The sequence below is a fragment of the Eleutherodactylus coqui genome, chromosome 5, assembly GCF_035609145.1.
Source record: "Eleutherodactylus coqui strain aEleCoq1 chromosome 5, aEleCoq1.hap1, whole genome shotgun sequence".
Lineage (NCBI taxonomy): Eukaryota > Metazoa > Chordata > Amphibia > Anura > Eleutherodactylidae > Eleutherodactylus > Eleutherodactylus coqui.
The window spans coordinates 176,822,202-176,847,454 of NC_089841.1; the positions used below are offsets into that span (position 1 = coordinate 176,822,202).

The 25,253-nt window shown below is 43.1% G+C and overlaps 1 protein-coding gene across 3 annotated transcripts in view; it reads right to left on the bottom strand.

Annotated features, from left to right (window-relative positions):
• The window catches only part of EMID1 (EMI domain containing 1), a 74,408-nt gene that overhangs the window by 37,718 nt on the left and 11,437 nt on the right, over positions 1 to 25,253 (bottom strand). For all 3 annotated transcript variants that reach the window (XM_066603814.1, XM_066603815.1, XM_066603816.1), the window contains exons 2-6: positions 23,705 to 23,818; positions 23,468 to 23,571; positions 7,889 to 7,978; positions 822 to 883; positions 629 to 743 (exon numbers count right to left, since the gene is read on the bottom strand). In XM_066603814.1, coding sequence (XP_066459911.1) covers positions 629 to 743; positions 822 to 883; positions 7,889 to 7,978; positions 23,468 to 23,571; positions 23,705 to 23,818 — 485 coding nt within the window. The remainder of the gene's footprint in view (positions 1 to 628; positions 744 to 821; positions 884 to 7,888; positions 7,979 to 23,467; positions 23,572 to 23,704; positions 23,819 to 25,253) is intronic.

Genomic DNA, 25,253 nt, shown 5'->3' on the forward strand with positions numbered 1-25,253 from the left:
GTCAGGTGACAACCGGCGGTCACATGATCGCCGAGCGGAATCTCCGTGCATTACATCGCGCTAATTGAGCGCTATGTAATGTGTAAAGGAGAAGGCAGAAAGGATTAAAAACTCTTTCTTCCTGCTCCTTGGGGGTCCTCAATGAGGACCAGTGCAGGAGTGTATCTGCACCCGATGCGTCTGATGATGAAAGAAGATCCGGCCACGATGGAGGGAAGATCCCCAGCGTCCAGACAGGTAAGTAAATCTTCTTTTTAGGCCTCATGTCCGCGGGAAAGAAGGGTCCTGCTGCGGGATTCTGCATGAAGAATCTGCGGCGGGCCTGATTTTCCCCGTGGACATGAGGCCTTAGATGGGTAACTAATGTTGAATAACAATCACTGATAAATCCAAAATAATGCTCATAGTGGTTGTCACCAAGCTTTATGCAGAACCTTTATAGCATATAAAATTGTTTTGGAGAATTTTTTTTGCCACATGACCCCATTACAACACAACAAAGATGTCTACTTCATTAAATACGTAGATAGAAACAGATAAAAATGAAAAGTAGAATCAAAATTCATGGGAAACCAATCAAAAAGCAAAATGATATTATTGGAGAAGCACAGCATCATTCAAGTCCTACCCTTCATGCCCACCTCCCCAGGACTACCACGTGCGGGTGGGCTTCCCAACAGCCCAAATGTTTCTGGAGGGGAACCATTGCCTTGTGCAATATCAGATGCCAAGATGATTGCGACCTATCAACACAAAGGGTTTGTGAGTAAGGTACATTATAGGCATTAAAGGCATTGTAGGCATTAAAAACGTACACTTACCTTTGCTTCCAGGGAGCTGAGGCGCTCGCTGAACTCTGGAATCTGACTGCAGTTTAAGCATCCTGGGGAAAAAGTAAAACTAGTGAATATAAAGGATGTAAAGTATAACAGCATATATAATGTAATTTGGATGTTGTAGCAAAGTTACATAGTAGAGTTGAAAAAATAATACAGAACTTACCTGGTTCAATCTATCCTTTTGCAATTCTGTTTTCATCTTTAAACAGGCTAGTTCACCCTAAACATGCACCCTTGCTTCAGCTGTGCCTGTACATTTATTTCAATGGGGAAGGCATTGGTTTATCTCCCAAGGCTACAAGGGCTTGTGCATGTTGAAATCCAACATGACTATTCCCTCTTTCCACTGACATTTTTCATCAGTGGACACTCAGACATCCTCCATACATATTAGATAGTCAGTCAATCCCTCTGATATCATTTTTCAGATTTTTTTTGTGTATGCCCAGTTTAAAGGGGTATTCTAGGCATTTACTATTGATCCATGCTGATCAGCTGATCCACTGGCCCGCTGCAGCAGGGCTAGTCCTCTAGTCCTCCACATCAGTAGTGTAACAGAAGGCTCTGATCCCATTGAAATCAACAGGAGCCTTCTATTACACTTCCAGCTGCGACCTCAATGAGGACCCGGAAGTGTAACAGAAGGCACTGCTCCCATTGATTTCAGTGGGAGTGAAGCCTTCCATTACACTTCTGCTTCCAACCCCAATGTGAACATATGGCCTCACTGCACTGATAGCTGATCCCAAGGGAATCCTGAGCAGCAGACCCCACAGATAAGAATAGGTCATCAGTAGTAAATGCCCGCAATATCCCTTTAAGAAGAGAGCATCTACAAGAATCAGGAGAATTCTAGTTTAATACACACATCAAGTCGGACCTTAAACCCCAAATCATAGAAGAGGGACCCATAAATATACATTACAAATTCAAAGTTAATTTGCTACAATTGTTTCATGAAGCCTTTCATTCATATAATGGTGATTGATCTAATTTAAATAAGACATGTGATATGCTTTTAGTTTGTATTTCCAAGTTTTACTAGAATAACGTTTTCATTAAGTCTGTGCAATTCTGCAATTCTGTGCAGAGAGGTGAACAAGGTTTCATAACCGAAACGCGTTCTCTGTATTATTCAAGCACCAATAAGAAAATAAAAAGCAAGTTTTTCCACAATAAGCTGGACTCCTGCAAATGGATTGTTTTGCGTTTAATCAAAGCCAGAAGTAGCCGGATGGCAACAGCTTGTGAGTATACTTGCTTGCGGAACTGAGGCTTGCAGCACATGAAGATAAGGTGGGACCTTTTGTTTTTTGCTTCTCATAATTTAAATATGACATGTGATATGCTTTTAGTTTGTATTTCCAAGTTTTACTAGAATAACGTTTTCATTAAGTCTGTGCAATTCTATCCCACTCATTCAGCTACTCTACCGAAGCAGCCTCAGTCTTCAGCAGACCCGAGACATACAACACTTCAGTGTTAAATAATGCAACATGCTTATTAAAATATTAAAGCAATTTCTACTGCGAGATTTATTATAAGATGAACAACATGCTGGATTGTCAATCTTGCTGCGTTCTGAAAGCAGTTTACAGCTGCTTCCCTTGTTTACATGGAAGTCAATGGTCTCACAGCAGTCACACAGCAAGGATGATTGCTGCCTGCCCAGGGTGACATACAGATATCTGTGCTCTAGTAGATAGATTTTCAGATATGTGAAAACTATCATTCAGCAAGAAATGCAAAAGCAGTATCCAGTTATCCTGTACAGCTTCAGCCTCCTGATTTAGACATTTACAGCTTCTACTGTAGGTATTATATTACAGTAGGTTTTTGAGCTAGACCTCCTAAGCATTGTAGCCGCTAATATGTGCTGAGCATTATTAAATAGCCCTAAATGTCATAGCAATCATATAAATGCAATATGAAATATTTATTCATTCCAGATATATACCATGTTTCCCTCGAAAATAAGACCCACCCCGATAATAAGCCCTACCCATATTTTCAGGGTGGGGGTTGAAATATAAGTCCCCCTGAAAATAAGCCCTAGCTAATCTACATGAAAAAAAAAGCAATACTCACTAGCGGGCGCCGCCTGGGTCCCTCACGCTGGTCTCCGGCATCCCCATGCACTGCAGGCTTCCCATGTACTTTTTAGCGCTAACAGATCATTTCTTGCTGTTAACGGGGCTTGAATACCCCACCTCCAGCAAGAGATTGCTCTGATTAGTTTGAAAGTGCTGACTCAGCCACTCAGAGCCGACGCTCATGAACCAATCATAGCCATTCAATAAATGAATGGCTGTGATTGGTTTATCAATTGTCGTATTTCCCATGTGTAACAGTTTATGGACTTTCATTCTTCCATTCACACCTGCGTTAAAAATGTGAGGGGACACTGCGTATAAGACGCAGGAGAACTAAATCGTAGCATGCTCTATTTCTCCACGCTTCGTACACAGCCCCTGATGCCTGCGAATGGACAGCGTTTAATACGAAGCCCCGCTCTGTAGGGAATTTGAAAAGAAAAAAAAGCCACACTGCACATGTCCGTGAGGTCAGAATCCTGGGCATTCACAGTGCCCATCTTAGGGTGGATTCACACAAGTGTGTTTGTGTGCGTACAAAAACACGCTCGTATTAGAAACATTGGTTCCCTATGGCGTGTTCCCATGTCCGTGTTTTCAGGCGTGCAAACGCACGTACCTGCAAAACATAGGACTTGCGTGCACCATAGGTCCGTGGTGCGCGTCAATATTCCCCAGCGGGGAGACCCCTTGTCACTGAACACTGTGACAGCACCGTGACAGTGATCAGTGCCAAGAGGACTCCCCACGGGGAGTAAAGAATCCCCTGTCACAGCTGTGATAGTTGTGGCAAAGGATTTCTTCATCTCCGCGAGGAGTAAAGAATCTCCTGCCACAGCTGCCACAGCTGTGGCAGAGGATCGCGATGTTCTCCCATTGCTTTTAATGGGACCGACACTTCTGCAGTCCCATTGAAAGCATCCCTAGAATGTGTTAAAAATTTTAAAAAAATTACTCACCTCTTCTCAGCAGCCGGGACTCAGGAATGTCTAGCCTGTCTTCTCCCTGCACTGCTCTGAAGCTCTTTCAGCAGGTGGGGATTTAAAATCCACGCCTGCTGAAAGGGCTGTATCTGATTGGCTGAGCACTTAGCCAATCACAGGCAGCTCTCAGCCATTCACTAAATGACAGCTGAGTGCTGCCTGTAATTGGTCGCAGCGCTCAGCCAATCACAGGCAGTGCTTGGCTATTCATTGAACACAGAGCCGTATTGAATGAAACAGAAAAGCGGAACCCTGAACGCAGATGTGAAACCGCCCTTCAGCCTCTCACACAGGCGGTTCTTTTACAATGTAAAAACGCTGCACTAAGCCTCCATTCATTTTAAAGGGAGCTTCTCAGATGAGCGTTTTAGCGCAGAATTTATAACGCCCACTAAAACGAATGCTGTATGTTCTATTTTCAAGTGTTCAGTGCGTCTTTGACACCCTGCATTCCCCATTCAAATGAATGGGGTGCATTAAAAACGCTGTATACAACATTTTGCAACGTTTACAGTGTTTTTAACACTCCTTCCTATGGGCGAAAAAATGGTGACATCAGCGTGTTTTGCCTGTGTTGCTACTGCACAAAATATGTAGTAAAAACGCAGGCAAACGCTCACAAAAACACTGCTTTAAAAAATGCTAGTATGAGAGTGTCCTAAAAAGAATTGCCACTGCTGAAAGAATATTGATACAAGAGAGTCCTTTTTGCATAGGTTTAACGGGTTAACGTGTTAATAGCATGCTATAACATCTGGAATAAAAAAACCTATATGCTACACTGTGATACATTGTTTCAATAGAATTGAATTGCCATGAATATCTTATACTGTGTCTATGCATTGTATATACAGTATTTGGATTTTTCTTAAAAAAAAAAAAAAAAGTAACCAAAACTTCACTTCCTCTTCCAAAAACGCAGACGTTTTCACTCTTTTTTTTAAAACAACTTTACGGCCCATACGTGATGTGAACAGAGCCACGAATAAAATCCAATAATTTCAATATGAGTGTGTAGAATGTGTGTTCTTGCTCGCGGAATCCGCACATAATTACAGAGCTGTGTGTCGGCCTCTCCATCATATTACAACAGATGTTTTTAATTCAATCTTTTTTTTCGTTCTCATTCCCTGCGCTCCTTTCACATAGCCCTCCCTTCTCCCTCCACTACTCCTAGACTGCCTTGCCATCCGTTCTGTCTGCAGTCATTTCTCATCCCTGACCTATTCTCCTGGTCCATCCCTGCTTTCTAGCCTCTTCAGTCTTACTAATCTTGTTTTCCTCAGTTCATTTATCACTCCTTTGCTGTTATTCACGTATTGCTTTGCATTTTGCACACTATATATTTACTACAGACCCTTTATTAACGTGATTGCTGAATTATTGTGTCTTCTATGGGAATCTCCCCATTACTAATGCACCAGTGTTCTATATCTTTCACTCTCTTTTTGCCTTTTTATAATCATCTCATTTCCTGGCCACATTTCAGTAGTTGCTCTGGCAACAAGTGGATTGCACAGTGCAGCACTAACCCCCCCCCCCCCCCACCTTCCCCACGCCGGCCCTAGAAAGTTATGGGTGACAGCCAAAACCAAGGCTTGCATTGTGATGTCATCAGGTTTCTCAGACAGGAACTGAAAGGAGCCACCTAAACCTTTTAGGGTACCTATGCAGCTTTTGATCACTCTGACCAGCCAATGGTAATAGGTGACACTGACGTAGGAGCTTTCAACCAAGTGGTGCCATGTTGTATGTAGCTCTGAATGGGTTAAGTAAGTTTCCCTGAAGCCGCTGATTCTCTCACAGCTGCCCATTCTGTCCCAGCTGGCTTGGCAGAGTTTGTGAACTCTGCTTTTAACCCCATCTGACCTCACGAATAGTCTGGAAAACAGGAAGGTTAAAAGCAGGACAGACTCCTGTGCCCTACAATGAGCATCAGAAAGCACTAGACTGTAGGCACAATGTCATACAGACAATGAGCTCTGTGCATCACAGCGCTAAATTCCTGACTCTGAGAATCCTGTGGTTGTTTCTAAGTTTGGAGTCAACCAGCCTCATTTAATTTCAGACTATTTTTGTTACTGTTTTGCTCTTTTGTTTTCCACACTATTGTATACAAAGTGTCAGGCAATGCCATACATAGTGCAGAGGAGTCCACATAGCAAAAGTCACGCTAGTAGACATTAAAGCTGTTGTTTTATCACACATCCTTCTGTTATGCAACAGGACTACCCAAAAGCTCCTTGCCCTCTACCCCACCCCATTCCTGCCTCTTGTAGGAGAGATGGGGGCATTAGGCTGTGGCCATTTCCCTCTCTTAAATTTGCTACACTGCTAATTGTGCTGCCACTTTTTCTTATTCAATTCAAAGTCACTACTTTCATCTATAAAGCCCTCCACAGCACCTCACCGCCCTACATTGCATCCCTCATCTCTATCCACCACCCAGCCAGCTCCCTCCGCTCCGCTCGCGAAATCAGATTAAAGGGGTTGTCCCGCGCCGAAACGGGTTTTTTTTTTTTTTTAACCCCCCCCCCCCGTTCGGCGCGAGACAACCCCGATGCAGGGGTTAAAAAAACAACCCGCACAGCGCTTACCTGAATCCCGGCGGTCCGGCATCTTCATACTTACCTGCTGAAGATGGCCGCCGGGATCCTCTGTCTCCGTGGACCGCAGGGCTTCTGTGCGGTCCATTGCCGATTCCAGCCTCCTGATTGGCTGGAATCGGCACGTGACGGGGCGGAGCTACACGGAGCCGGCATTCTACACGAGCGGCCCCATAGAAGACTGCAGAAGACCCGGACTGCGCAAGCGCGGCTAATTTGGCCATCGGAGGGCGAAAATTAGTCGGCTCCATGGGAACGAGGACGCCAGCAACGGAGCAGGTAAGTATAAAACTTTTTATAACTTCTGTATGGCTCATAATTAATGCACAATGTACATTACAAAGTGCATTATTATGGCCATACAGAAGTGTATAGACCCACTTGCTGCCGCGGGACAACCCCTTTAAGTGCCCCTTTAACTCGAACCTCTCATTCCCGCCTCCAAGACTTCTCCAGAGTAGCACCTGTCCTCTGGAACACGCTACCCAAAACCATCCGGGCAAAACCTGACACACTAAACTTCAGGCGTGCTCTAAAAATGCACCTCTTCAGGGAGGCATACCATATCTCCTAAACCAAACCCCTCTGTACTAGGCCTAATAACATGCTCCCTGTCCTACCAACTACAATACCTGCTAGCCTCAATCAACTGCCCCTGCAGTCATACCGATTCGGCCACTATACGGCCTAAACCATTGTCTGTGTATAGCATCCCTCACTCTCCATCTTGCACATCTCCAGCCCCTCTACCTTCTGTATCCCCCCACTATCTGTAGTATGTAAGCTCGTTGGAGCAGCACCTTTACCTTACTGTCTCCATCAATTATTACTACATGTAACCGTGGTTTTGTTTCTGTTCCCTCTGTTTTGTAAGCGCTGCGGAATTATGTTGGCGCTATGTAAATAAAGATTATTATTATTCATTTTTTTCAGACCTGATGAAGATCGTAACAAATGCATCTATTTTCTTAATGGACATTGTTGTGAAAACTGGGATTACTACATTAATAATGTAATCAGATCCTGCAGTAGAGTTTGATCACAGCACACACTATACCTCAAATCGCAAGGGAAGGCAATCTTGGAACAACGGTGCCCGCTTCAAACCGATCCTGGATCAGTATACTGTATACTTGCAAGGTAAAGAGAGAGAGCAGCACGCCAGGGGATTTCTTCAAATTCAGTATTTTATTGTGCCCAGTACGACAACGTTTCGACCCTGTCACAGCGGAGGACTTGACAAAGACCCGGTGTGACAGGGTCGAAACATTGTCGTACTGGGCACAATAAAATACTGAATTTGAAGAAATCCCCTGGCGTGCTGCTCTCTCTTTACCTTGCAAGTATACATTAATAATGTCAGTTACCTGAGAAGTTAGCCCCTTCCTTAGGGGGCAGTTTTCTAATGACAGTACTGGTGCGTGGAGTATCCTGCACCTCCGCCAAGGATGTAGGACCTGTAAAATAGAAATAATATATCTTATATACAGCAGCTGAGTGCACTACGTATTTAGTAAAGATCATATAATTACTTTGTTGTGCATCAAATCATTAATATGTTCTGTACACACAAGTTTAATCTCCTTTTTCAAGAGGTTTGATAATGGAGGTTACTTGCTGCGCACGTCTTAGGCAGCCTCAATGCCATATAAGTGAAACTGCCACTTAATACAGTTTAAGCATCAATTTTACTGTAGTAGATTGGTTACCTCCCAGCACTCCAATAATTGCAAAATTAGATTAAATGCTTAATTCATACTTCATGGGGGCAGCTTCATACACTTAATGTCTAGTATTAGTTTTACATGTGGCATGCCTGTGGTTGTAATTCATGCAAGAATGTATAGGAGTAGGAAGCATCTAAGCAGACATCAGTGGGCCCAAGTCAAAGATCACAAGTGGTCTGCCAGTCTTCATTGTAAAACATAATAGTAAGCTTGTTGCCATCAGAAACTACATTGTGACAAGTTCCCTGAAAAGCAAAAAGGGTTTTATTAATCAAAGTATTCTGTAATAATTGTATTAAAGATTACCTTCACCTTCAGAGCGCTTCTGCTCCATCCGCTATTTTCTGCACTATATGGCGCCGTCTTCAGCTGCCAGAAGCAGTTGAAAACAGCCGAAGGAGCAGAATCGCTCTAAAGTAAAAGTGCAGGTAATCTTTAAGACTTCAGCAATAAGAACATAGCATTAGAAGATTGATGCTGAAAAAAGATCAGAAGGTCCATTCAGGTTGGTCTCACATAGGCATATTGTCATGGGGGGGGAGGGGAAGGGACTTGTTAATTGTATAGTGCCAACTTATTCCCCAGCGCTTTCAGGTAATTTACCAGCGAGCTGGGTACTGATTTTACTGACCTCAGAAGGATGGAAGGCTAAGTCAACCTTGAGATGGCTACCTGAACTCTGTGGGGATTGAACTCACAATCTTCAGGTCATGCGTAAGAGCTTAACACTCTGCGCCACATGAGGCCCAATTGCAATTTTCTCATGCGTAACATGCAATGCCAATAGCCCATTGATTTCTATTGGGCCACTCACACCTGCATGTTTTCTTTGTTCGTATTGCTGGCATGTCCTGTCTTGGCACGTATTATGTACGCATTCATGCCAAGATAGTGTATGTGGATTGGTGTCACCCAGCAAGTATGTATGTCATTGTGTATTTGCTGCATGCTTGTGCAAAAGAGACACACACATGGCATGCATCTACTTACAGCCACGTAAGCCTGGCCTCAGTCTGCCGATATATTATTTCTCTTAGGATAGATACTTATCTCAGGCTGCTTATATCTGTTATCTCAGGCTGCCACGTCTGCTGGAAGTTTCTTCCAGGCATCTACTACTCTTTCAGTAAAATAATAATTTCCTGACATTGCTTCTGATTGTTACATGTGCTGCTGGGATCTGTAGTTCTAAGCTTCCTAGCAGCACAGCCCTCACAGGGTTAATTGATTGAGCTGGCTGGGTGTGGTACTTCCTGCTAGCCAATCTCCTGGGTCTGTGCTTACATATAAACCCAGCTCCTGGTCAGTCTCTGTATGGTGTTCAGGGTGAGCAGTCATGAATCCTTGTCTGTTGAAGTTTGCTGTGTGACCTGCTATCTGTGTTTTGTTGCAGCTTGCTGTGTGATCTGTGCCTTGCGGTTCATGTCTCTTTGTATGTTTATTTTGTGTCAGTTTGGGCTGCTGAGTTTGTTTGCTATGTCTGCGCTAGGTTGGCCCCTAGGGCCCTCTAGTAGATGTGTCTTGCTAGCGTAGGGACTGCAAGATATGAGGGGCCTTGCAGCTTAAGTTCATTGGCCAATGTACAAACTAACACCTCGCATTTATATTCAGCTTATCATCTGCTATTAGTGTTTGCATTTTGGCTGCTCTGTGTGTCCTGTTGTTCAGTCCCTGACATGTGGCATGTGACTGCGTCCTGTTCTGGTGTGTGGCTCCTGAGATCAGCTAGGGCCCAGATCCGAAGACCGCTGGGCTACCCTTATTGGGGCAATGTCCCCGCTTAGGTAGGGCGAGGTCAACCTCCCCAGTAGCACAGAGTCAGTTGCTTGAAACCTGTGTCCGTTCATCTCTCTTGGTCGCGATCGTGTCGGCCACGTGCTTAGTTTGCCCACACGATCGTAACACTGATCTTCCCTCAACTAATCTCAGATTGTGCTCCTCGTTCTAGTGTTTATTCTCCTAATACATACCCCTCCCTCCTGACTATTATTTAATGCTGTAGTCACTGGCCTATTTTGCGCCTAATAGGTCAGGCGATATTTTTGTTTATACATAGTGACGTTCTAGGAATCATAATATTTTTTTATTATGCCAAGTTTTATTTCATGGGACGAGTTTTATTTTTAATAGAACCACTTTGAGGTACGTATAATGTATTGATTAACGTTTATTAATTATATCAGGAAGGATGGGGGAAAAAAAGCAAAATACAGCCATTTTTACGTTTTCGTTTTTTTACAGGGGTCAGTGTAAGGTATAAATGTGGGTCGATATAATTAGGATGATACCAAATTTATATAGCTTTTATGTGCTGCTACTTTTCCACAATTATAATTGTATTTGCATCACCACATTCCAAGACTCCTAACATTTATTTTTCAGCCAACGGAGCTGTGTAAGGGCTTGTGTTCTGCGAGATTAGTTGTAGTTTCCATTAGTACCATTTTGGGGTACATGTAAGTTTTTATTCAATTTTTTATTGCATTGTTTGTGAGGCAGATGAAGGAAAAAACAGCAATTATGGCATTTTATTTTTTTACACTGCTCACCATGTGGTATAAATGTGTTATTTATTCTTTGGATCAGTACACTTACAGTCATACCAAATTTATGTTTTTACTTTTTTTTTTACTACTTTTTCATTAAAAATTCCATATATACACAGTGTTGCAGCGGTTCTGGGATCGCTTCCTTTGTAAGTAGTTTGGTACAGGTTTTGTATGTGTTTCTCTTATGGCTCTGATGGGAGTGGTATTAGGTGAGACGTGCTTGGCCTCACCTGTGGGTAATTTGTCAGGACTATTTAACCTGGCCTTATGCTTGGCTTCAGTGCTGTTTGATTTCAGTTTTCCTCTCAGGCTTTATTTGCATGAGCATATATATGCTACTATTTACCTGCATAAATACCCTCGTGTGAATAAAGCCTGACTTGATAGAAGTCAGAGCTAGGTGCTGGATCTATTGTTTGCCTGAGTATTCTCAAAGCTAAGTACAGCGGATATTATCTTCTACATCTTATTTGCTGTGGTATTCTCCTATCCCACGTAGGGTCAGCTAGTGTCCTAGGTACGTGGTGAGGTTCGCCCTTCTCAGGGCGGGGTTACCTGTGTATAGGCAGATTCCTATCCTGGGCAAGATTTTTTAGGGACATGGTTTTCCTTGTTGCGGTTGTCTTTATTGTTTACCACTCCTGTGGTGCATTTGCGTGAGTATTTCAGGTTATGGATCCAAAGCATTCACTTGGATGTGACATATTAACAAGCCTACACTTACTCGATGGGATGACTTTGCTTATATTTTGGTATGGATCCCACTGATGTTTTGGCAGACGAGCTAAGGAGGCTGGCAAGTGAATTCACTGAAATTAAACAGCATTGAAGCCAAGCACAAAGCCAGTTTAAATAGTCATGACAAATTACCCACAGGTGAGGCCAAGCATATCTCACCTTCAGAGCCAGAAGATAGAGAAACACACCCAAAACCTGTACCAAAATACTTAGAAAGGAAGTGATCTCAGAACTGCCACAACATATTGTATTTAACGTATCATTTTGGGGTACATAAGACTTTGATTGCATTTAATTGCATTTTGTGGATGCCGTTGAATGAAAAATATCAATTCTGGTATCTTCTTATTTATTTTTCTTATGCCGTTTATCATATAACTAACATAATATTTTTAGGCTGGGTTCACACTGGGCGGATTCCGGGCGAAGATCTCGTGGTTTGGCTGCAGCGAAAAAACATGAGATTCCCGCCGGGAATCTGCTGATTCAAAACCCGCGGCACTTAGCTGCGTGTTTTTAAGCGGCCTGGCCACACGCTCTTCCGCTGCGGCCGGCGCTCCAATAGAGGAGTGAGCGGCAGCAGCAGAAAAAGGAAAAAAATGAACGTGCTGCGGCCAGCGAAGCCGCAGCGCCGGCTTCTGCCAGCTTTGCCATGGTGGATTCGCCATTCCGCATGGAAGAGATTTCTGAGAAATCTCGTCCACATGGCTGGCTAATCCTGGGATTAGCGGCTGCAAGCGGATTTGCCGCGGCGAAACTCCCGCCGGAATTTCCATGGCAAATACGCCCCGTGTGAACCCAGCCTTACAGTACAGGTTATTATGAACATGGTGATACCTAATATGTTTATTTTTTCCATAATAAAGGGGGACTTTGTAGGGAAAACATTACTTTTTTAACTTTTAACATTATTTAACTTTTTTCTTTCATGTCTTTTGGTCAAGGACATTTGATCACTAGAGTACTACGCTGCACTACTTATGTAGTGCAATGTAGTATACTTTTGACAGCTCCCCTACATAACAGATTCAGAGACCTTAACTATGCCTTTGGCTGCCATGCGAACCCATTGGTAGCTCATTATTGCATTGCGGGGTACTGATGGGTGACTGCGGGAATCGTTTTCCCTGCCAAGCGCTTACATGGTGAGATTGCTGCATACAAGGGGTTAAAAGGCTGGGAATGGAGGTTTCTCCAGGCTCCATTGCTGGCCATGGATTTTTTTTTTCCCAGCAGCCTAGCATGAGGCAACTTAGCGGGCACAGTAAAAACACATCTGGTCATTAGCTAGTTAAACTTATGACACAATAAAAGATGTTGCTAAAAATTTATTCTGCAGCAGGCCAATGACCCTAAACAAACGGCCAATATAATTTAGAACCGTTTTCAGCATAAAGAACAAGGAGTCCTGGAAGTGATGATATGGCCCCCACAGAGACCTGATCTCAACATCATCCAGTCTGTCTGGGATTACACGGTGAGATAGAAGGATGTGAGCGAGGCTGAATCCACAGGAGATCTGTGTTTAGTTCTCCAATATGTTTGAAAAAACCTCCCTCGGAGTTCCCTCCAGTAACTGTGCACAAGTGCGCCTAGAAGAACTGATACTGTTTTTGAAAGGCAAAAGGATGGTCACACCAAATATTGAGTTAATTAAGAGTTCTCTTTTCTTCACTTTGCATTTGACAAAAATAAAGTACTGGCACTTCTATTTTTGAAAGCATTCTTTTCTGCAGCATTTGGGCATCGCAGATCCAGCACAAAATACCTGAAGAAAACGTCCTGCATGCAGAACTTATTCATCTGGTAGAATGCCAGTCAGCTGAACGGAAACTGAACGTACCCTATTTTAGTCAATGGAGGTAATTCTGCACTGCTTGGTTCCGTCATAAGACAGATCTGTTTGGCCAGGGGATTCCCCTTTACTGTTCACCACCCAACAACAAAGACGATGGGGCAAAGCAGGGATGCATTCCTTCTCCAAGAGTCCCATAACAGACGCATGTGGTGACTCTTGGGTACATAGGCTCTTGTGTAAAACTTGAGCAGAGTTTGAGGCCACATTCTACAGATTTAAGTTTTGAGCTATAGCAATGCAAGGGTTAACTATCTCATATGATTTTCCATATGAAGAATCTGATTTTGTAACAATTATCATGTTCACAACTTGCCAAGCACATAGAGAAATTCATATGTAGCAGGGAGCATACCAAGAAAAAAAAATGAAATACGTTGATTATAGTCATTATTTCTATCATCTTACAATGTTATTATATATTAGAACCCTTGAAGAAACAGGAGCAATTGCCATGTCGATATATAGACTGTACAAGTTTTATCAACTACACTAGGCCTAGAAGGCATTCCCAAATGGGGCATGATACTAACATTGTAGAGTTCTGTATGCTAGGCGGTACCCCGCCACCCCCAACTACACACTAACCAACTGTACCTAATGCCTCACCATATAACCTAACTTACAAATATAACACAAACAGAGAGTTGGATTAAATTGACCCCAGGAGCCATTTTACTAACAAACGTACATAACGACAGTATGGTGCAACAATCCTATTGGTATTGAAATATTCCGCTCAGTGATTCTGATCATAACACACCCATTCAGAGAATGATGGGCGCGGGTTTTTGAAGCTACAAAATTATGCCATCAATCAGCTCACATACTTCATTTACCCTCAGCCAACCACCGCAGGCTCAGAGGCGCCATGACCAACTGCAGTTCGCCGATTTAAATATCCACCAGTAAATAAACAATAAGCAAGGCCAACCAGAATAACTCAATGTAATTTGGGGAGCAGGGGAACATATCCATGATGAATCCCATCCAACCTACTAAGCCGGCAGCCAATAAACTGCACCAACAATTAATATGCGTTGCAACAAAAAAGAATAATAACAACCACACCTGTTCTTCTACAAGGCAAAAAAAAAATGAGAAGGTGCCATATTAACAAAAATAGAGAGGGAGGGCAGCAGGGCAGGGACAAAGGGTGGGCAGCAGGGCTGGGACAAAGGGTGGACAGAGATAGGCAATTGCCTCGAGTACCATCTCATATCAGGCCAAGAAGGGACGCATTTGTACAAATGAGCTCATCCATTAGAAGGAAAGTGCTCATTGGTCTCTGCATATGGTTGAGTGTTTCAGGAGTTCTGGTCACAATAGTTTATTTGAATGGCTAAAGTGAGGAAGAAGAGGAACGAGGGGTAACAAGTCATGGAACAGGGAGAAAGGAAGACATAGAGGCAGGTCAAATGGTGGAATAGGGGAGAGGGCGAAACAGGACAAGTGTTGATACAGTGGGAGATACTGGACACAGGAGGAGGGTGGGCAAATAATGGCACGGGGGAGAAGCGAACACGAGGAGACAAGTGGTGGCACGGGGAGATGGTAAAATGTAGTGATAGAGTGATATACAGAGCAAAAATGGGCAAGCTGCAGGAAAAAGGGATACATGGGGGCTATTATATTAATAATCTTTATTTTGGGGGATTAAATGCACTTCTAAAATTAGTTTACACCTTTTATTAAGGTTGTTCTGGAAGGGGTAGAGGGGGTGCTTGCTCATTTGCCTTATCTGCCTCGGGCACCAAAATAGTTTGTTCTGCCCAACCCTGGTAGCGAGGACATGCTTTCTGGTACTGCTGCCAAAAATTGACCCCAGTGTGCTCAGTAACACCTCTACTTCACCCCTTCACTCCTCCCAAACACACTTCTCTCCCTACAAGCTGTGTCATGCTGGCTTTTTCTTACTGGGTCTGTTCTTCCTGTAAAGATAAAATGTGATAAATATGGGCTAAAACAAACAAAGAAGACGATACAAAACAGTTGTTCTGGGCCAAAAGCTAGAGAATGACAAGACCTAATTACTGATGCTAACAACAAATCACAAGGCCTGATATCTGGAAGGTTCTTCATTATTGTGAGAATTGAGGGGGTGGAAGAATAGTATACTGCATGAAATATCAGTTGGGGGTTTGTGCTGACAAGAACCCCATTAAAGAAAACAGAGGAATACATATATGCAGAGAAAAACAAATATGATGATATTGTATCATCATTGTATATTATATATTGTATTATATGCTCATAAGTCTCCGCCTGATTGGTTCTTTATGCATTATCTTGTCTTTTTATAGATAAGTGTAAAAGTGTTTATCTCCTACCCACTTATAAGAGAATGTTCCAGGTTAATGGAAGCCTTGAAGCCTTAAAGCCTTTGTAATCTTTAAACAGCATTTTACGTATCATTGCAAATTTGCTAAATTGTATTACCTATCTTGTATGAGTTACAGTTTATATTATTTTAGGATTTACATTCACAATTCTGGCTTCAGAGCAGAAATCAGAGCCGCCATTTATTGACAGCTTTAAGGGAATGTATCACCTAGATTTTATTTTTTCTTACTATGGGGGCTGCTCATGGAATATGCAATTTGTACCCATGAGTATGAAGGTTATTTCAGAAAACGCATGGCTTTCGATTCCCGCACTTTACTGCGGATCATCTGAGCAGATGCCGATCGCGGAATCTGCAATGCAAATTCAGTCTGGATTCTGCAGCACATCCAGCCCATAGCATGCGATGAGAAAAAGCGATTTCCTGCCCACGAGAGGAAATTGATTGCGATTTTCAGCTCGCGGGGGAGAAATCGCAACATGCTGTGATTTTGTACGGGCTACGCACGGCTGGCTTCCATTGAAATCAATGGAAGCCATCCATCCCACGGCCATTCTGCAATCATCATTGCACAATGGCTGCAGGAGCTGCGTCATTGCCATAGCAATGAGGTGGCGTCCTCTCGACTGCGCGTGTGCTGGCCTGTGCTACGGCTGCACAGTCGCAGCAGAGGAGGTAATCGCCATAGCGATGCTGCAGCATCCTCTGTACTGCGCATGTGCCGGACGGCGCTGGAGAGGCGCTGGAGATGCTGGAGAGGTCAGCTGGGGTCACCGGCCGGACACCAGGTTGAACTCCACTGTGGGAATTCCGCATGCAGGGTGCAACCCACCCATGTGCAGGCGGCCTTAGCGTCAAGTTATACTTTGCTACATATATGCATATATGGTGATAAGTGTTAAGGCTAGACTTTAAGGGAATTGGAACAACCCTTGTTAGTGCATACCAACTGCAATCCTACATATGTTGTACGCAAGTCCTCAGTGTTACTGGGAGACAGGTACAAATCTTTACCTAATCCCTGTGAAACACACAAAATCCTCAGTAATCTTCTGCTATATGGCATAATCCTTTGCAGGAGATTTAATACTATTCCGTATGCATATATGGGCTTACCCCCTCCTTCGTAGACTCATGTGAAAGGCGGTACTCTACAGCCAACTCAAGTGGTTTACGTTAGTCACATGTTTTTCATTTTCTGCATTGGTGTTTCCCATTAGAATGTCCTAACTCTCAGGCCTGTAAAGCCTGCTGTAAAACATGACTCAAAGCAATATGTACTGGAATGGTTAATATTAAATATACGGCAAGAAAAAGTAAGTAAACTCTTTAAAATGACCCGGATTTCTGCATTATTAAAAACATTTAGTCTTATTATAAAAAAATAACTAAAGGTGTTGTTCAATTTTTTTTTTAAATTAGGGCCCCCCATGCTCAAACATAATAAAATTTGCTACACTCACCTCTCCTGGGTCCCCACAGCTCCTGGTCACCACAGGCTGCTGCAGTCAATTAGAGACCTTAGCATTCAAGCACTGAGGTCTGTGATTGGCTGCAGCAGTCTGCAGCATCCCTTTCACAGGCAGCCATGCATCTTTTAAACAGACCCAGCATGGAGTACAAAGGTGTGACGCTAGACAAGTTGGGAACCAGGAGAGGTGAGTATAGGCTCTTTTTTTTTACTTTTTGACATGGAAGTACTAATTAAAAAAATAACTTGGATGACCCCTTTTAAGTCTTTTTTAAATTTAAAATGTAGGCAATTTTAAGCATTGAGGGATGTATTACAGGAGGAATAAAGAGCAGTAGTACTGCCTCGGAATGAAGTATATACCACTTGTCAATTTGCCATTTAGGACCCAGGAAAGCTGAGTGTAAATGTAATGGTCTTATTAAATGTAATGATCTTAGTAAATGTAATGATCTTAGTAAATGTAATGATCTTATTACTTGTCACCCAGCTTTCCAGGAGCCCTGAATGCCATGCTTGACTAGTTATACCGATGTATGTAAAATACATGCTTGCATAACTCTGTAGCTGGCATTCAGGATCCTGGAAGAGCTGAGTGACAATGTAATGATGATTCCATTAGTTGTTACCCAGCTTTCCAGGAGCCCTGCATGGCATGTCTCATTATGGTTATGTATGGTGTATACAATTGTGCACAACTAGGCATGTATACACCATACAAACAGCTCACGCTCCTCTGCTATGTAGCCAGCAGCTGTGAAAGTCATCTATATACTTACAGCTGATTGATGAGTGGGGGGGGGGGGCAGCAGTTCCCTCTCACTAATCAGCTTTTGTAGGGGCACTGCTATAGAGCGGATCTGCGATCTTTATTACACTGGTTCCATAGCAGGAGCCGCCCGCCTGTACAACAGCTGATTACTGAGCCCCCTTCTGCTCCCCCGCCACCAGCAATCAGCTGTTGGATTGCTGCTCTGCTCTCATGCTGTGCCTGCTTTGTATGTGAACAGCTGACAGCTTTGTGAGAAGGATTTGCGATCCTTTTCATCTGCCGGCTGGGTCCGATTTCAGAATATTCGTTCTATAGGACGCACTGACTCCACACACACTTCGAAGAGAAAAAAGTGTGTCTTATAGAGTGAAAAATACGGTAATTAACCTATTTTGGAGGCTTTGAAGAAAAACTCACTTCAGTTGCATAGCTGAATAGGGATAGGGGCAGCGTTGGAAGACCATTGCTAAGTAAAATCTGTCTTCAGCTGCACGGATGAATAGAACCACCATCAGTGGTCCCAGTAATGTAACCTCTGACACTACTATATAGATTCAGATGCGGTACTTGAGGGTGTGACCAGGAGTGTATTCAGACTTTCCGGGTTGGGACAGACAGCACAATTTCAGAAGAATGAATAAGCCAGATGTTGGGTCACGCAGAACAGGTTGAGCATGGTAGAACAGGCTAGTGGTCGGGACAGGCAGCAGACAGAAGTGTAGTCAGTATAGCAAGCTGGGGTCAAGAGTAGAGATGAGAATGTAGTCAAGAATAGCCAAAATCAGGAACAAACTGAAGCAGCACCTTAAGCAGGACCAAAGGACCACAATACTCAGGCACCCTCCATAGAGGAAGGATGCCTGATATAGGCAGGGATAGCAGATGATGGGCAGAGAAAAAATTCATTAGGTGTGTGCCAGACCTTTTAGAGCACAGCCAAGTGCAAACGTGTGCCCTCCAGGCCGCTGCCAGTGAGCAAGCAGACTCCAGAGCCGGGCATCTGCTGAGTAGGAGTATTGCATGCGCTCTGCAGCCGCTAGGAGGGGTAGGTATGCGACCGCAAACTGTAACAGCAACTAAGTATAGTTGGCTCCTTCAATGTGCCTGCAGCCTAACAGGTTATTACAGGCACAGTACTGTAAATATTATAGTTTTACATTATGGTTAATATTTCTAAAATGACTATTTCCTCTTTGAGAACTTCTGCTAATGATCCTTACAGGCTGCGGGCTATGTAAAGAGAAGCTGCTCGCTCCCTTAGAAGAAGCTGCATTTAGCTTCTCCTCACATTACACCCATTGCCAACTGAGACCCAATGCAGTGTGTCATTGCATGGGGTGTAATACTGAGACACGCACTTCAAAATGCAATTTCTTTTAATGCGACGGCTTTTCCTCACAGCACCCACAGCCAATAAGGATAATTAGCAGAAGTTCTATGTACAATTTTTATAGATAAGCACAATCGCAGCTTACACATAAACATTCACACTGCAGAGAGAACCCTTGAATTTGATAACCTATAGATCCCACTCTAGCAGCAATCATCTCCACCAGATGTTTCCTGTAGCTCCAAACAAAATTTGCACAACATTGATATGGAATTTATCAATACAAATGTATTTTAGTTTATCAATATTTCTGGGATGCCTTGCATGAGAAGCCCTCTTCAGCATCTCCATCGGGTTAAAGTCAGAACTCTGCCTTGGCCAATCAAAAACAATTATTCCCTTCTTTTTCAACAGTTCTTCAATTCATTTGCTTGTGTGCTTTGCCCAATGTCTGTTCAGCCTGAGGTCATGGATTCTGTCCTTCAGTATAATATTTTGATATACCTTAGAATTCATTGTTCCCTCAAGGCATTCAGACCACGAGACAGCAAAGCAGCCCCAAACTATGATGCTCCCTCCACCATGCTTCACAGTTGGGATTAGATTTTGGTATTGGTGTGCAGTGTTCTTTTTCCTCCAAACATAGTGTTCTGCATTTGTGCTAAAAAGTTCTACTTTTATCTCATCTGCCCACAGAATATTTTCCCCAAACCATGGAACATCAAAGTGGTCTCAGGCAATCTTGAGAGGGTCTACATTGATTTTTTTGGATAGCAGTGTCTTGCTACATGGTGCCCTTCTATAAATACCATTTTTGTTCAGTGTTTTTCCAACACCTCTACAGAAGATTTGCAGTTTGTAGAGTCCTCTGTAGGTCATTTGTTGTTCGCCTTGGATTTTTTCCCACCTCTTTTACGATTGCCTGTTGTGCTCTTTGAGTGATCTTAAAAGGATGCCCACTCCTATGGAGAGTAGCAGGAGCCCTGAATTTTCTCAGTTTGTAGATAATTTGTCTAGCTGACGTACACACAAATCTTTAGCAATGCTTCTAAAGCATTTTCCAGCTTCAAGCATCTCCATAACACCATCTCTATATCTGAAAGTTATTTGCATTGAGTCATGATTCACACAAATTAGTCAAGAACAGATTTGTCAGTAACCAGGCTTTGTGTGCCTTTATTTAATGGGCAAAGCACCTATAAGTCACTTTCCAATCTCGTCTCTATACTAGAAACATCTTTTGCCGAATAACTATTGGAGAGGTCATTAACACAGGGGCTCACTTTTTCTCTCTGTGCTGTGAATGTTTACCCAATGTGCTCAATAAAAGTCATGAATGGTAAAGCTGTTTGTGCATTATTAGTTTATTTATATTGTGTTTATCTATAATTATAATGTAGATAACAATTAGGCCACATTTTCTTAGTACAGAAATCCAGGTAATTCAAAAGGCTTCAATGTACTTTTTCAACTGTTTATGTATATTTGGATGCATCTATTTTAAAAGACAGTTTCTAATTAAGTAACCAAGCAGTGGGAATTCCTGTTTGTCATTTATCATGCATCTTTCCTGCACCCTTGACTTGCTGTTCCCCTCAAGAGATGCTAGTGTTAGATATTGTGCTATGTTAAGATACTGCGTGAGATCCAGCAAGAGAGGCACAGGTCACAGACTAAAATAATCTTAGATCTGCTGTGGATTTACATCTTCCTTCTGTCACAACCAGGAAGGGATACAGCTGCTTGTACCAAAGAGAACAACACCCACGTAAAGCACACTACGGTAGACTGTAAAGTCTCTTCTACCCCTAGGTAGAATCCTCAATATGATTTGGAGCAAATGACTTTGAATACATGGAGCTAAAAACTGACATTAAAGGAGTATCCCAGGACTCCAGTATTAATGACCTATCTGTAGAATAGGTCCTCCATATCTGGTTGGTGGCGGTCCAATTCTGCGAACCTCCCTAGTCAGCGTTTTGAAGAGGCTATGCCGCTCTGGCATAGTGCCATACATTTTGTAGGGCGTTAAAGAGATTATGTCACCACAATATCAAAATTCATCTGTCAATATGTGTCAAATAGCATACAAACCCAGCAGATCAGTTATTACTGGCAAAACGTACTTTTGTAAAGTGCCACCAATATATACAAATGGGTCCGCCTTGAGTCATGGAGGCGGGCCTCCTGAGGCCTGAGTCCCGCTTGTGCCAACTCCCTTCCATCGCTGGGGCCCATTTGCATACACGACGCTACTTTATAAAAGTAGGCTTTACCAGCAATAACTTTTCTTCTGCTTTTAACAAATGTATGCTTGGTTTGTGTGCCATGTGACCCATAACTCTATGTTAACAGCTCAATATCGAAATGGTGGTGACAGAATCCCTTTAAATGTAATATTCCACAAGGGATGCATTACCTGGCTTTTATCTGACCAATGTATATCAGGATCAACAGTTTTTTGTACAGATACAACTAAGTGAAAATAAAAATAACCAGTGAGTATCTACTCACATTGAGTTAAAGGTATTTGTTTGTCATATGCAGCACTGTGCAAAAGTTTTAGGCAGATGTGGAAAAAATGCTGCAAAGTAAGAATGCTCTCAAAAATAGAAGTGCAGACAATCTTTATTGTAGCCTTTTGGAGAACGAACTGCCTTCTGTTACAGTGAAATATTTGATGTTTCATTCATTTAGTACGGAGCATCTGCTGCCATTTTTCTACACCCCAGTTCCTATGTTTTCATGTATAGTTGAGTCACTTGGCCTTGTTTCTACCTCAAAGGTATGGCTTTTTGGTTGTGGGTCTTCCATGAAGACTACTTTTGGCCAGACTTCTTTGAACAGTAGATGGCTGTACCTGGGTCCCACTGGTTTCTGCCAGCTATGAGTGGATGGCACTGCTGGAGATCTGATTTCAAAGGGAAATAAGCATGATGTGTCTTTTATCTACCGTGTTAAGTTTCCTTGGTCAACCACTGCGTCTACAGTCCTCAACATTGCCTGTTTCCTTGTGCTTCTTCTAAAGCGCGTGAACAGCACATTTTGAAACCCCTATCTGGTTTGAAATCTTTGCCTAAGAGACCTCGCTGCTGCGGTATAGCTATCTTGTGTCTTGCTGCTGTGCTCAGTCTTTCCATGGTGTATGACCTGACATGAAACTGTCTTCCACAACCTCACCTTTGTAGCTGGATTTGGCTGTTCCTCACCAAGTTTTAAACCTCCTATACAAATGTTTCTGTTTCAGTTAATGACTATATTTCAACATATGACGATGACCCTACAAAGCCCCTGATTTTGGCCTCCTGCACATGGACAGAAATTCCATGAATTCCAGGAAATTAGATAATGCAATCCTATGCAGACAGCCGTGATTTTACTGAGTGATAACGCGAGCGGTAAACAAATCGCAGCATGTCCTATTTCTGTTCGAGCCTCGCAGAGGCCCACACAGAAATGTCACTGGTGACAAGCCGGCTCTGCTCTGCGCATGTGCCGGCACATAGCAGAGCGAAGAAGACATCAGGAGGTGAGCTGCTGTGGTCACTGCAGGGGCACGGATCGCATCCCACTGCAGGAGTTCTCGCAGTGGGATCCGACCCGGCCGTCTGCCGGAGGCCTTTGTGATAGTGAACCTAGAAGAATCAATGCTGTTTTGAAGGCAAAGGGTGGTTAAACCAAATATTGATTTCTTTTTTGTTAATTCACCTTGCAGTTTGTGAATTGACATAAATAAACTTTTAACACTTCCATTTTTGAAAGTATTCTTACTTTGAAGCATTTTTTCCGAACCTGCCCAAAACTTTTGCACAGTACTCTATGTCAGGAGAAGCGTCTGTTGTATACCTACGATAGGTGCCTGTGACATATGCAACTGTTAGCCCTCCGTCACCAACAGGCCACTATCTACATAAAAGAATACTTATATATACAGCAAGCTGCATGTTCCTAAATAAGCAAGTAAAGAAGTTAAACAACATATACTAGCCCAGGACACTCTTTTGCCAATCATTAACCCTTAGGAGTCCATGGACATATTTGACATATGTGCCACAAACAAACGTAGGGTGAATAGACTTCTGTCCATAGTTTATTTCTCAATTTCTCCTGCGCACAGAGTAATCTGCACATACATCCTATAGGACAGTTATATTTGTTACCCTCATCACAGCTTGGTCCTCTGTATCCTGGACAGCATCTCCACTCCAGTGTAGTTACCGTCTTATAGCTGAGTCGATAGGTTGGTCGCACAACCGTTCTGTAACTAGAAATCAGAGAATATATTAATGACGACACAAGACAGAGAATACATAATGGTTGTGCAGAAAATCAGCAATAGAGGACAAAGGACAAAAAGGACATCGTGCCTTTTCACACTCTGTAGTCTGTATTCTCACCTTCCTCCGGAGCAGCCTGCTGCCCAGGGACAGTTCTGGTACACCCTCTGCAGGAAAGTGCCATTCTGGACTTGACAAGACACGGTGCGAGTGATGGGTACAGAACACCAATTTCTGCAATGAACAAAAACGACACAAGTGCAAAAGAAATAGGTGATAGATTAATACAATGGATCTAATCTCATAAAATATAAATACAGCATTATTTTCATTTTTCTGTCTGCAGTATTTTAATTTTCTATTTAGCCATTTATGTTACCTGTGTTGCCCAATATATTAGGTGAGAACCAGCAATACCTGCTGTAGTGTGCCCATGGAGGTCATCATGCAGCTTTTCACCAACCCTAGCTGGCATAGAAATATGCATAATAATACAGTCACAGTTCCTCCGTTGTTCTATCGCTCTCATCTACCACTCTTCCCATTTGTCAGCCGCCTGCACACGGGCGGATTTCCCGCGGGATTTCCGCCACTGAAAGCCTGCATAGGAGTGCATTACAATACGCACTCCTATGCAGACGGCCGCAGTTTGGCTGCGCGAAATCTCGCGCGGCAAACAAACCGCGGCATGTCCTATTTTTGTGCAGGGCTCGCAGAGCCTTGCACAGAAACGTCACTCACCCGGCCGCCGGCTCCGGTCTGCGCATGTGCCGGCTGCCCAGCAGCCGGCACATGAAAGAGCCGGGGCTGCCGGGCGCGGGTGAGTACGCGCTCGTCTCTGCAGGCGCTCGGGTCGAGTCCCGCGGCGAGAATTCTCGCCGCCCGATCCGACCCGCTCGTCTGCAGGCGGCCATATATATTTGGCTATTGTCAGCCGAATTCTCGCTGGAGACAGCACTCAATGAGTTTTATATATACAGAAGTATAGAGGAAGCAGTAGTGATAAAAGAGAGGAGCTGGGTCTAACTATAATATACCTAAAAGACTGGCTAGAACTTTTTATATGGCATAGTGGGGGGGGGGGGGGGTGGATTTAACAATGTGTTTGTTTGCACCAGGGGTTTAACATATGGGCGCGTTTTAGTCCCCGTCATGCGGACGTGAAATTCACGACCGCATAATGAGACGAAAGAAAACCACTGATTTCAATGGTTTCGTTTCCGCTATCAGGATTCTCACGAGTGAGAAAAGGTAAGATTTGCCCTATCTTTCTTGCACGTAATTAATAGTATGTGCGAGAAAGACAGGGGAGGACCTATCTCCCTGCTATTTTTTTTCAAACTTGTACCTAGTAGCGCAGTGAATGTCAGCAGAAAAAAAAAGTAAACAACGCCAGAATGACGCTTTTTTTGGTTACCCCGTCTCTAAGAAAAAATGTAATGTAAAGCAATCAGAAAGTCATATATACACCAAAATGGTACTAATTGTAACTACAGGACGTCCCGCAAAAAATGAGCCCTCGCACAACTATGTGGATAGGAAAATAAAAAAGTTATGGCTGTCAGAAGATGGCAACAAAAAATAATTTAAAAAAAATTAAATATCTTAGAAAAAAAAAAAGAAACTATATAAATTTGGTATGGTAGTAATCATATCAAAGATCAATACA